Source organism: Etheostoma spectabile, chromosome 5, assembly GCF_008692095.1.
Source record: "Etheostoma spectabile isolate EspeVRDwgs_2016 chromosome 5, UIUC_Espe_1.0, whole genome shotgun sequence".
NCBI lineage: Eukaryota > Metazoa > Chordata > Actinopteri > Perciformes > Percidae > Etheostoma > Etheostoma spectabile.
In genome coordinates this window covers 7612801-7625721 of record NC_045737.1, presented here as the reverse complement: position 1 = coordinate 7625721, position 12921 = coordinate 7612801, and the positions used below count along the sequence as shown (strand labels likewise).

At 42.4% G+C, this 12921-nt stretch overlaps 1 protein-coding gene across 8 annotated transcripts in view; it reads right to left on the bottom strand.

The window, feature by feature from the left end:
* Positions 1-283: 283 nt before the first annotated feature.
* Positions 284-12921, bottom strand: part of ank1a (ankyrin 1, erythrocytic a) — a 96327-nt gene continuing 83689 nt past the window's right edge. For 3 of the 8 annotated variants that reach the window (XM_032515833.1, XM_032515835.1, XM_032515836.1), the window contains 6 exons: positions 9822-10467; positions 9234-9582; positions 7077-7160; positions 6592-6744; positions 5132-5230; positions 284-3886 (listed from right to left, as the gene is read on the bottom strand). In XM_032515833.1, the coding sequence (XP_032371724.1) occupies positions 5159-5230; positions 6592-6744; positions 7077-7160; positions 9234-9582; positions 9822-10467 (1304 nt within the window). In that variant the 3' untranslated portion in view covers positions 284-3886; positions 5132-5158. Of the gene's footprint in view, positions 3887-5131; positions 5231-6355; positions 6745-7076; positions 7161-7954; positions 9005-9233; positions 9583-9821; positions 10468-12921 lie in introns of those variants that run through there. The other 5 variants (XM_032515837.1, XM_032515840.1, XM_032515838.1 and 2 more) reach the window with 5 other exon arrangements.

Here is a 12921-nt window from a genome sequence, read left to right as displayed (position 1 = left end):
AGGAATCGCTGCTTTAGCAGGACTGCATTTATTCAATGGATACTGAAAATGGACACATTACCCTTATTTATTTTTTTACAGACAAAAAGGATCTAGCCACTGGCACGTTCATTTGTCTACTGATATGCTTTTGAAGAGTTTAAAATAGACCATTATGTTAAACATTTGGTACTTTGGTGAAATAAGATGTAATAATGTTTATAACAGCAGTATGCACAGGAACAGGCCTGGGGCAGCATGGGTTTCAAGGGACTCACACAAAAGTATACACACTATACACAAAGACATTTCATTTCTTTATTAATTTTGTAAATGTTGAGCTGGTGTACAGAGTAATTTGTCAATAGATGTCCTCGGATTTGATTGGATTAAAAGGCTTTTACATCTATATTTTAAATTCATGTTTTACTCTCCATAACAATAAAAAAAGCAAACAAAACAGGTTAAAATACCCACAAGAACCCTATTTTATCCCCAGGTTGCAGGCATTACCCAGAAGTCAACAGTCTCTTGGTAGCTACAGCTGTATGATGCTAAAAATACATCCATAACATAACTAGAATCCCAGTTGACAAGTAAGGGTGCATAGCATTCTAAGTAAATATATATATATATTTATATATATATTTTCATATATTTCATATATATATAGCCTTTATGTTAAAAACATTTTCTGTGCATGTGCGCAGTTGCATTCCTTAGTATTGAGTAATATGCTATTGCGTTAATAATGTCTTCAATCCATTCTAAAGGAATATACATGTGTTCTCTAGTTTTTGCAACAGTTAATATTTTTGCATGAACTTTGTGCATGGCATCATCTCAGTGGTCCCTCAGTGCAGGGCTTTCCATTGTTAATTTGTGATGTACCTACTCCTCCCTCTGCTTGCACTTAGGTGGACTCCTTTCAAACTGCGTTCATACTGTGACCATGTGGGAGCCCTATAGAATCGGCTTAGTCTTATATTTGGTTAAGAGGGCAGAAATAGATTAGCGGTGGGTTGTGTTGAGGAAAAATGCTTGTCATCTCAACTAGCCGTCGGAATTAGTAAGCCATCTAACTTCAAAATCTTATTGTCTTTTCATCAGACCCCCTTCCCTTGCTCCAACCCTGATATGACATCAGCAGTGGATTTATAAACACACCCAGCCTCAGAAACCAACCCAAGCATACCATAATTATGAGCCCTTATAGAGCAAACCGTATGCTATGACATATGGGGTCATACATTATTACACTGCTGTCTAATCTTTATTGACATTTCATTTTTTGAAGTTATTAGAAAAGATAATAAAATACAAATAATATCTGATAAAGAGTTGTTAAAACGTCTACAACCTATTTGAGGCTTCTCTTTAAATCTCTCCTCTTCAATGAATTCTATGTATGCTTGTAATGAATGTTGATGATCAACAGCATACACTGAGTTGAAGTACAGAGCCCACACAGGTGACTACTTTATAACAAGACTCTACATTCATCATCTCTGGCTGTGAAGCCGTACTAAAACAAACACATTTTGACTGGTGATTATTGCAACGTTTTTGCGACATAATAAAGCCTTCAATGTCTAATGTAATGTTTGAAATAAATGCATGTATGTAATTGATGTCATGAAAGATGGCACGCTTATTGAGGTAAATCAACTTTAAAAAAATATGTGAATTAGAGTTTTAATCTGAGAGCCTCTGCTCTTCTCACACACACACACACACACACACACACACACACACACACACACACACACACACACAAAATAGGATTTCTTTCAAGGTGCATATGAATGACGGTTTAAAAGCTATCAATAAACAACCTACATTACCTGATGAGTAACAAAAAAAGACACTGGACACTTTGCAGATGGCTGGTCCTACCGATATTTGCCCAATCTTAGTGTAAAACTTAATAGTTTTTCTTCTAGAGAGGCAAAGTGATGAAACGTGGGATACTAATGTACTGACATCATTTCTGAGTAGAGTGAGGAGTAGCCTAAAGCTGTGCTTAACAGATTGAAAGCCAGAGTTTAGGAAGAACACAAACTATGACCCTACAATCCTCTCTATCACAAAAATACTCTCAAACACACTCACACAAGCAACCCTTTCCTTTTGTAAGCAGTTATTGCTTCTTCTGGAGTACAGTTAAGACAGTAAATCATGACAAAAAAAGGAGTGAAACGAGACACACACTTCGGGAAGGGTCAAGCTCACAGTTGCGGGTCAGTATTACAGTTTCTCATCACAGTGATTGGTGACTGACTGTCTTTGCTACACTCCAAACCATTGCCAAGGCGACAAACATTAAAGCTCAACACATCCTCGACCCATGATGTGACACTTTCCTTTCTGCAGCTTACTCTTCTTCTTTTACCCAGTCAAACCAGTGCTACGTTATTACCAGCATTTCAGCTATTATACTCTCATTAAGTGACATCTTCTGGGGATGGTGGTGGTGAGATGGTCTATAAGTGCACCTTATGTGTGGTAGTGTCATATACTGCACAATGAGGTCAAACAGATACTGCTACGAGCTGAAGTGGGATCCTGCCCCCTGTTGGAGGTGAACAGGACTGCTACATCTAGTCTGAGAGGCTGACTGCAGGGGTGAGAGGTAAGAGGTAGGGTGATAAAGGAAGATTGAGGGTATTGGGATTTTGGCTCAGACAGACATCTGATTAACAGAAACCTCACGAGGATATACAGCACACTGGGGACAAGAAAAAGCAGAGGATTGGGATGGTAGAGTAGGTCAATCTGTCGCTCATCATTTACCTCTTTGTCACCCTCTCCACAAGGCAAACCACTCTGAGGGAAAGGCAGGGAGGCGTGTTCACTGCAGAAACCAGCCTCCCAAAGCTCAAAACCCCACAGTACAGTGAACAACTTACAGTATGTCTGCCCTCTACAGTTTGACATGTCAAAAGCAAGGGGTGAAAGCACATGAAAAGCACAAAAAAACAAAACAACCTGACACACAAAAATCCGACATTTAAAAACAAGCAGAGCGACACATTTGCATGTTCTTGTACACACAAAGATCTCGAGATATATAGAATAATATATAGGTTCAGACCTAACAAACCAAACGAGAAAAACAGGGAGAAATTTCTTATGTACCTGAAACAGCAGCATCAGTGGCATCGCATAGGGATCTTAGAACATAAATAACACACGTAACACACAGTCACGTAGAGCATTTTAGTGCATACAATATTATGTACAACACTGATATCCTTGGGTGATATTTGTAGCTTTACTAGACTTTGAGAGCACTGGGACAGGTTTAAACTAGTTTGTGATGCTCCTAGCTGGAAGAGTGTAGCAGGGAGGAGTAACCTGTTGCCTAGAGATTATGTAATTCTCAGTATTTTAGTCTCCACTTTTCTCAAGTTTGACTCATAGACTTTTCCCCGTTGGTGTAGAAAACGGGCCAGTAAGGACCATACCCTCCACTGCATCCCTGTCCCATACAGCAGTGTGTCCTCCCCATCCCTCCCCCCCTTTTACCCACCCTTATATTCCCTCAGTATTTGTAGTTAAAGACAGGCCATGCGGCAGCAGTCACTCATGCTGATACAGATTACAGGAAGCACGTTTTGGTTGCTAGGTATTTTTTTTTTTTCTGGTTTTTGTTTTATACGAAATCATGCTTCTAGCCTAGTACATGTTTTTTTTCCCACGGTTTCTTTAAAAAAAAAAAAAAAAAAAGTAATAAAAACTACAAGTAAATCCGTATCCTTCTCTTCCGGTGCGTGCTTATAGTCGGCAACCACTTATGGCTGTCATGGTCTGTTTGCCTTTTTGTGTTCTTCCTCCTGTCAGCTGCTGCTGGTCATGTGTCCATGTAGGATGGTTTTGGTGAAGGGGTTGAATCCTGTGGAGAGCTCTGTGGAGAGACAGAAACACGGATTTAGCTACAACTCACCAGGAATCTACAGAGCAGACATGCAAGCTGCAGTAAGTCAATGCAAATGTGAGTATATGCAGTCTTTCAAACGGCCTTGGCTAAAGTGTCCACCGCAATATACACAGCTCATATAACGCCTCTACACACCTCACTATAAGTCCTCATTTATTCTGTCAGTTATACCAGCCATTATAACACTCAATAAAACAGAACATTAGTTTGGCAGAAGCATGCAAGCAAAAATGGTTGGCAAAAGTGGTTTAACTTTCAGTAGTAAGTCGTTTGAAATTTTAGTAATCTCAGGAATGTCATGGGCTTTGCGTTAGAAAGGGCAAGTCACACACACACACACACACACACACACACACACCACACACACACACACACACACACACACACACACACACACACACACACACACACACACACACACCACACACACACACACACCAGATAGCATTCACAGGACAACTGGCCAGGCAGCTTTGACCTTGAGAGCTGTCACTTTACAAGATCCTTTTTGTTAGGTCATTTTGAGTGCACACTGTGCCAACCCTTTTTCCAGCTTGTCAAAACATGCACGAAGAAATTAATTGGCCTGATGTAATTTATCGGAAAACAATAATGATCTATTTGCATTAAACTGTTGTTTTTTGTCCGTTACATATGGAAGAGAAATTGATGTCACACAAATAATTAATCAATTCTGTGCCCCAGACATTTAGTGGCGTATTGGCATTTACTTACAAATAAAACTCCACAAATCTTAAGTAAACAGGCAAGCAATCTGAGTTTCTATTGTTCAGGTTGTAAAACCTGGAGGAGGTTTATTAGAAATTATTGGAGCATTAAGTATTAAGTATCATTATGTATCACATTTGCATTAATGCTGACTACAAGTATGTATATCAAAATCAATTCTGTATTAATTTAAAAATGGTTGTCATGGAATGTCCCTTTTTTCTGAGACTTTCATTATATTTTTGTACTTTGTGGGCAAAAGAATTATTAAGCATGAAAGCCATAAATCTATTTTTCTTCTTTTTTTGATTCATTTATATTTTAACCATTTGTCAAACTGAAGATTAATTTAGCTGTACCAGCATCACATGACATATCATTAGTATGGAATTAAAGGTACATTCAGGTGCATTTAATCCAGAGAGACTGGATTAAATGGTCTAGCCCACAGGTCAGACGAGGCGCTGTGGGTCAGTCCCGTACCTGCGGGGACGCAGCACTCACTCTGCCTCACTGCTTAACTCTCCGCAGACTGGCACATTTCACTATCTGAGCACCTTTCTTCACATCCACAGTATCGGGCTACATCAGGGGGGAAGGGGTTGGCGGCAGAAGAGGTGCGAGGATTGAGAGGAGGTAGGATGACAGGAGCCGAACAAGAGGTTGAGGGAACATTAGTAAGGGAATGTGAAATAAAGGACATGTGACAAGAAAAAGATGAGAAAAGGAAACAGAAATGGAACAACAGAGGATGGAAATAGTGCCATAAGGAAAGAGAGGACAGAAAAACAGGAACAGAGGAGGATGTAATAGAAATGCGAGTAACAAATATGTGGAGGAAGGAAAAAAGAGGGAGAAAAAAAAAGAAAAATAAATCATGTACAAACAGTCAAGCAAGGACAGAAGTGATGGATAGCAGTTGGAAAGACAGTTAAAGATAAGCGGGCATCAAGAACATCTAAAATCTTTGGGATCAGGGAAGACCTGTGTCAAATAGTATTTGCAAATATATTATCAAAATAATTTCTTGATACTCAGATGGATGGGATTTGACCACATGAGAAAATACATAAAGTGACACCCTAACAATCTTAATTGTCTTAATGTGTTAAACCCCAATCTTCTGCTACTTCATGTAAAACATTTGCCCCAACTGTGATGCAGAAAAGGTTTGAGTGACACAGCACACAGTCAAAGTTGTAGGACTATAAACTTTAATGAATGCAGAAAAGACAAGAGTCAGTCATTGAGATAACTGATGGGGACAGAATGGAAAAATATAGCCACTGTAAGGAGCCACAATGAATTCAGTCATTAATATGCAAGAAACAAAGTGTAGGTGCAGCTTAATGATAACTAAAATGATGAAAACCTGAACGGTTCGGTGAACCGTGAGCACTACCAGCACCAGAGCAAAGTGGAGTCATTTGTTCCACCTGCATGCAGAAGATGAACATGAGGTGATAATATTTATGTAACAGAAGGTCAGCACTCAAACAATTAACCAACCAAACTGTGCACTCAATCCTCACTTAGGATTCAGGACCTACACATTTCAAAAACAGGGCTATAGCACTTAAGATCATGAGGACGGACACACACAAACACACACACACACACACACACACACACACACACACACACATACACATACACATGCACACACACACACACACACACACACACACACACACACACACACCACACACACACACACACACACACAAACTGTGTTTTTGTACTGGAGCTCATGCAGGTTAAGCTACTCAAGGACTTTCGGGATATGCCCTAGAAACCCCGAAGTGATAAGACTTCCAAGCTCACTGCAGCACATGATTCAGCACGAGTCCCCTGTTACCACCACTATAAACTAGCAACTACATGACTTCAAAATCAAACAGGCCCTTATCAGATGGTCAGCTGTCTGCAGATCAGAAGCCCACCTTGCTGCTGTCCCGGCCCAGGATGGCGTAGCTCATGAACTGCTCAGCATCAACCTCCAGCTCGTTGGCATCCTGCAGAGAACCCTCCAGGCTCAACTCCTGAACTCCCTCCTCACCTGAACCCTTCCCTCTGCGCACAACCTTACGCACAATCTATCACATAAACACACATGTACACAGGAGGGTGGGAGAGAGTGATGGATGGAGGCAGAGAGTGGGAATAAGGCAGTGAAAAGACAGTTGGTGAACTACAAAAGAAATGTATATGGAGGAAATATGTCTTTTAAAAAATATTATTTTTAGAGACATACAGTGTATAGTGTGTACAGACATAGTGTAATGTCATATGTGATGAACTTTTTTTAATTATAAGTTGATTAATTATGTGGAGAGATGCTGGTGAGTATGTGACACTGACATAAGTGAAAACAATTACTGGAACCCGGTTTAAGAATACAGAATGAAAAGATGTTGCAGTGGCTGACCTTTTTTGTTACAATGTTTCCATGCTCGTCCGTGAACTGTTCCTCGCTTACATGATCCCCAGGAAGATCTTCAACCTCATCGCCCTGTGGACAGAAAAGCATTTCTACCCTTAATTCATGTATTCTTTTATTTATTTTTTAATAAACCCTTAACTGCCCTTCATTTTCCATGAAAGTACGGAATTTTACATTTTAGTGTAACTGCTACAAGATATGAATTCCCAAAATAAGGAAAAGTTAGTAAGCAACATTTACATTTACATTTACAGTTCATGAAATTCATGACAATGCTGTTATAGGCCCTAATAATTTGCAGCATGTCTACAGACCTATTTATAACCTTAAAGACATTCCTACAGCTGGAGAAGCGAGGACAAGGGCCAGCCCAGCCCATGTAGACCTGAATAAAACTTGTCAACACTTGTATTAGCATGCACAGAGTCTAAGATGCAGTAGGAAGAGTCCATTTTTTAATAGCACTGGAGTCCAAACTTGTTGAACCCAGGCCTGTCTATTTGCATACATACTAGCAGAAGAAGTTACATTTGCTCAGCAATTTGATGGTAATTTTTAGAGGGAGAATTATTGTATTGATTCAATTCAGATTTTGTGATTGCCATACACAACATTTCCTCATGTACACAGTGTCCTTAGTTAATCCTCACTGTCACACTTTTGTCACATCCACTCCACTCTAGCGCTGTAAACACAATCAAGTCATGTACCCCTATTAGCACAAACCTATCCTGCATCACTCCAAATACACTGCTTTTGTGTATTCACCAAACACTATTTTCTCCATCTATGTCCTGTTATTGTTGTTTTCCGATCCTTTCTTCAAATTTCTGCGTGACTGTCCTCTGTCCCTCTCTCTGTACCTTAAAGATGACTCTACGGCGGACCACTCTGGTGGTGACGTTTTCCTCTTCGTCGGCCACTCCGTCGACCTCACCGAGCTCACGGTCCAGCTGAACGTGTATGTAGGTGAGCACGGACCGCACAGAGCCGCTGGCAATGTGGAGGACATTCTGACAGCTGATGACCAGGAAAGCCAGCAGCACGAAGCTGAAGAGGAGCTCTGTCACCAGGGCCCACATCACCCAGCTCAAATCAGCAAATCCCAGCAAATCAACAACAATCAATACACTTCCTCAAGTCTTCAGTGACTCCTGTTTTCAATGCTGTGCCTCTCTCAGCTGACGAAAAGGCAACAGCTGCAGCCTGCGGTCTTCTGTCACCGGTTCATTCGCTCTTTGGTTGTTTGTCTTTCAGTTCATGTCCGTCCTCCATTAGCTGGGGCAGTGGGCCGATGCCTCGGGTCTCTGTTCCTTCTTGTTCCTACTGTCAGGTCAGGAGAACCCACTCAGTGGCATTAAATCCAAGCTAAAGCAACCTTGGGAGGCTTCTTTTCCCACCTCTCTCTCTCTTTCTGATCATGTGATCTGTGGCCTTTAAATACCTCTGGCTTCTCCAGTGTGGTTCTGTATGCTGTAGTGAGAGTATTGTATGAAGTAAGAAACTTGTCCCCCGACTTCCTTCAGGGACCTTAACTATAAGCTATTTTCTCATCCATCCAGTCCAGTAGACACATTTTCTCAAAAAGCATCGCTATGCAGACACTATAGTGCAGCACTGCAACACTACATCCAAACCCTACAAAAGCTAAAAGGTTCTTTTCTCACCAGTATGAACCATATACTAAAGCAAGCCCACAAAGGGCCTAAATCAATTGTCTATTACTGCTCTCTCACAGTTTCAAGTCTGACTTTGTCCTACAGTTTGATGTAGTGGTGTTGTGCCAAAAAAGTGAACACGTGGAAATGACGTGGGTGGGGCGGATCTGTAACACGAGTGGGACAGTGAGAATGCTTGCTATATTCGGCAGGACTGTTTGTGCCCATCTTGGGCCTTTGACTCTGTGTGCGTGTGTATGTGTGTGTGTGTGTGTGTGTGTGTGCGTGCGTGTGTGTTGTATGTTTCTAGGATCTATCATTAATAATCTAATGCGGATTTGTTAAATGTTGAAGTTAGTTAGGTTTGCATGACTACAGTTATAGCCTACGCTATTATCAGTCCCTATAGTTTGATATCTGTATGACTGATTGCTTGTCAAACAAACGTCTTTTTTATTTTTCATGGGAGGAACAACACACTCACCTGGCCCTTTAGGCGCACATCATCCCAGGCCCTCAGCTCTGGTACTCTGTGTGGGAATCCCAAACCCTTCTCAAATGGCTGGGTACCCCTGAAGTGCCCCCGTAAGATCTCTGAGTGCCCCATGTCCCTCACAGGCTGAAGCAAGGCCTCCTGGGATACGTGGGACTGGTCTCCATCTATGACGTTACATACTGATGATATCATGGTGTCCATGGCCTGCCTGGGCTTAGGCTGACTGCCCACCCAGGCCTGTGTAGGGTCCGTGACAGGTATCCACCCCGGGCCTGACTGTTCCTGCAGGTAGGAAAGGAAAGAGCCTCCACTGCCACCGTTTCCACCACTACCTGACCTGGAAGGAGAGAAGGGATCAATGTGGAGGTGGTACACGTACTGTACATGCTTACTCCGAGGATAGTTAAACACCTGATCGTATCCCCTTAGCGGTCATTTCGTCCGCAAGAAATACAACAAGACTCCAGTTCACCACTGACATGCAATAAAGATGAATAAGATGTAAGCACAGATCTATTGTTTTGTTGGTGTGATTTTGACTTTGTCACCTGAGAAGCAGACAGAGGTCTGACTCACCTGTCTCCATTTCGGTCTGCAACACAGCTCAGACCAGGTGACTCACTCAGCCGAGCATACACCCTTTGCTGTCCTGCAACAAGAGAAAGCCCTTCCTCTGAGCCCGTCCCTCCTTGTCCTCCTCCTCCTCCTCCAGCTCCACCTCCACCAGTCGTACTGGTAACTGCTGATACCTCCGAACTTGCCTCTGACCCCTGACCATTGTTCAGCCCGTTAAGATTGATCCCAGCGATGGTGCCCCCAAGCGAGGCTGGCGTGGCAGTGCTGAGTGAGTCAACGCCCATCTCTGAATCGTCTTCGGGCAGCTCAATGGAGCCACTCAGCACCCCACCCCCTCCGCTGGGTACACTGGCCTGACTAGCCGGCCGACCCAGACTTCCATATGGCAGCCCCAGCAGACCTTCTGAATCGTCAGCATTACTGCATTCCAGCGAAGAGTCCTCCACAGGCACCAGGGACGGGCTGTTGCCTGAGGGCCACACCTGCACATCAGACATCTCCATGAGGGTGTCTTCTTCTGTGGTGGCAATGGGAGCACAGTCCAAACTGGAGACTTCTTGCCAGTAAGGCTCAGCGCCCAGCGGGGAGGGCAGGCTGTACTGCATGGAGGCCGGTGAGAGAAGCTCGTCCTGCGCGAGCCCATAACCTGGAGCGAGACAGAGAGAGGCACACTGACACCAGGCCCCCCGCCTCCCTCCCCACCTCACCCCCACAGCACCGGGACCCCGGGAGGGGATAGGTGCCCCTGCCCAGGAGCTGGGCATCTAGGGGGGGGAGTAGAGGAGGCTGAAGGGACAAATGGGAGAGGAGTGGGGAAGGAGAGAGGGGAGGGCCAAGACAATAGGAGCTAGAATAAGGGTGCAAGGAGCTTAGGACGAGAGAGCAAGGGCAGCTTTTAGACGAGGGTTTGTCAAGCTCGATCAGCCAGTGCTGAAGGAGAGAGCAGCAGCGGAAGCAGCAGCAGACACAACTGGACGGACTGAGAGACCAACACTTTGGTTTGGACCCAGCAGTGACTGATGCTGCTCTGCTGGCTGCCACCTGCAGGGAGACGGACAGGAATTACTGCCTCTTCCCCCAACCTGGGGTAGGCACACACACCTTTGTCACACATACACATGCCATAAATATACTCGCTCACTCTTTGTTTCATACTATCACACACATACACTCACACTCAGATATGCATGCATTCAAACCCACTCAAAAAACAGGCAGGTTAATATTGTTGTCAGGCTGCATAGCATGCACGCAGGCAATCTCATCTCTCCTCACACACATCAGCTCACCACACAGCTGCTTGCTCTTTCATTGACACATATATTTATTCTAATGTTTACAATAAACATATAGCCTATAGTCCTGCTAATACTAATGCAAACACATATACGGTAGACTTGATTTTCCATCTGTTGTGAAAGCCACACAGTTGCTGCCTCAAACATAGATTTGAGTATTTCAAGTGTAATCATATCAATTAGTAAAAATGCACACTGTTAATGTGCTGTGGACTCAGGTCACTCCTTCAACTGTCTTGAACACCCTTTGTAACAGTATGTTTTTTGTTAAGGCAGACCTGGCATGATAGAGCACAATGTCACAGCATCAGGAATGTTTTTTTTTATTGAGACAATAACTTTATATTGCACAAAAAGAAAGAAAAATCCACTTAGAGACTATGAAGAATGCACGTATACTGTACATAGAGTCTGCCTTGTATTTGTCTTGATCATACTGAACCAAATGACCAACTACCATGAAAATTAGGTGAATAGTTTAGGTAACTTGTTTTGATGAATGGCAATGTAAGCAAAGCAAAGTGTGAGTGGCACTATGACTGTAACACTACAAGATTTGTTACCAGGAAACACATTAACCATAGGATGAAATAGGAGATGTAGTGCAGGGCATACAAGTATGTAGATAAGAGCAAGAAGAGAAGGCAGTTCACCTTCTGTGTGTGTGTGTGTGAGTGAGTGAGTGAGTGAGTGAGTGAGAGAGAGAGAGAGAGAGAGAGAGAGAGAGAGAGAGAGAGAGAGAGAGACATACAGACAGACAGAGACACTGTATGTGTGTACTGTATAGTGATGAGGAAGCTGTGCAGAGCTGCAGGGTGTAACTTGATTCATGGTTGGCAGTGCTGCTGTTGAGAACTGCTGAGAGTGCAGGAGATATTTGTGACACCAAGCGGCCAGAAGGATCTCTTGTCCTACTTTCAGCTTTCTCTCGAGGCCTCTCAAATGCTGTCAGTTGTCTATAGAAACTAGCAATCATAAAAATCCATATATATTTTTGTACAGTGATTTGTCTTTGTAAATTAAAAGACATAAATCTGCTAAAGAAACAGCATTGGCTTTGACTTCTGGAGTCTTTTGATTACTGACAAAATATCTTCTTGTACTACTAGAACACAGAAGATGATGAGTAAAGAGTTGAATAAATGTTTGAAATCAACATTCTTTGTTAATTTGGGCAACAACAGAAGACAGGGTGTCAGGTTCCTTTAAAGGTTAGGGTTTGGCGTGTCTAAGTGTTTTTGAAATGTATTATATCAAGACATGAATCCACGCGTATTGTGTTATGAGTCTGTTTTTGGTGATAACACACAAACTACAAAATGAGCATTTTTGTTTGCCATGAATAAGATAATGAAATAGTTTGTCAGTCCTCTCTCTCCATGTAAGAAGATTCAGGAATGATAGAAAGAGATTTGGAAATGAAATAAATAAAGGGAATGGACGGGTGTAAAATATGTAAAAATGATTGCCTGACCCCCCGATTGAAAGACACAACCACAGAAAAACAAAGCAGTGAAGATTGGGTAAAAACACATGTAATGGAAATTTACTTATTTTGTCCATTCGCTTTAACACTGATACACTCACACATATGTACATGTATGAAGGACACCAAAGACTTACATCATACGACTTAAAACACACATAAAGACGCTCACACGCTCTCACAGACTGATTGATGAGTTTACATTAAACAATAAGCACATTTACAATAAGTTGACCCGTGTACAACACAAAGACATTAAACACATATATTTCACACAAAATAACCCATCAGATGGATGGTTTACATAGAATCAGTG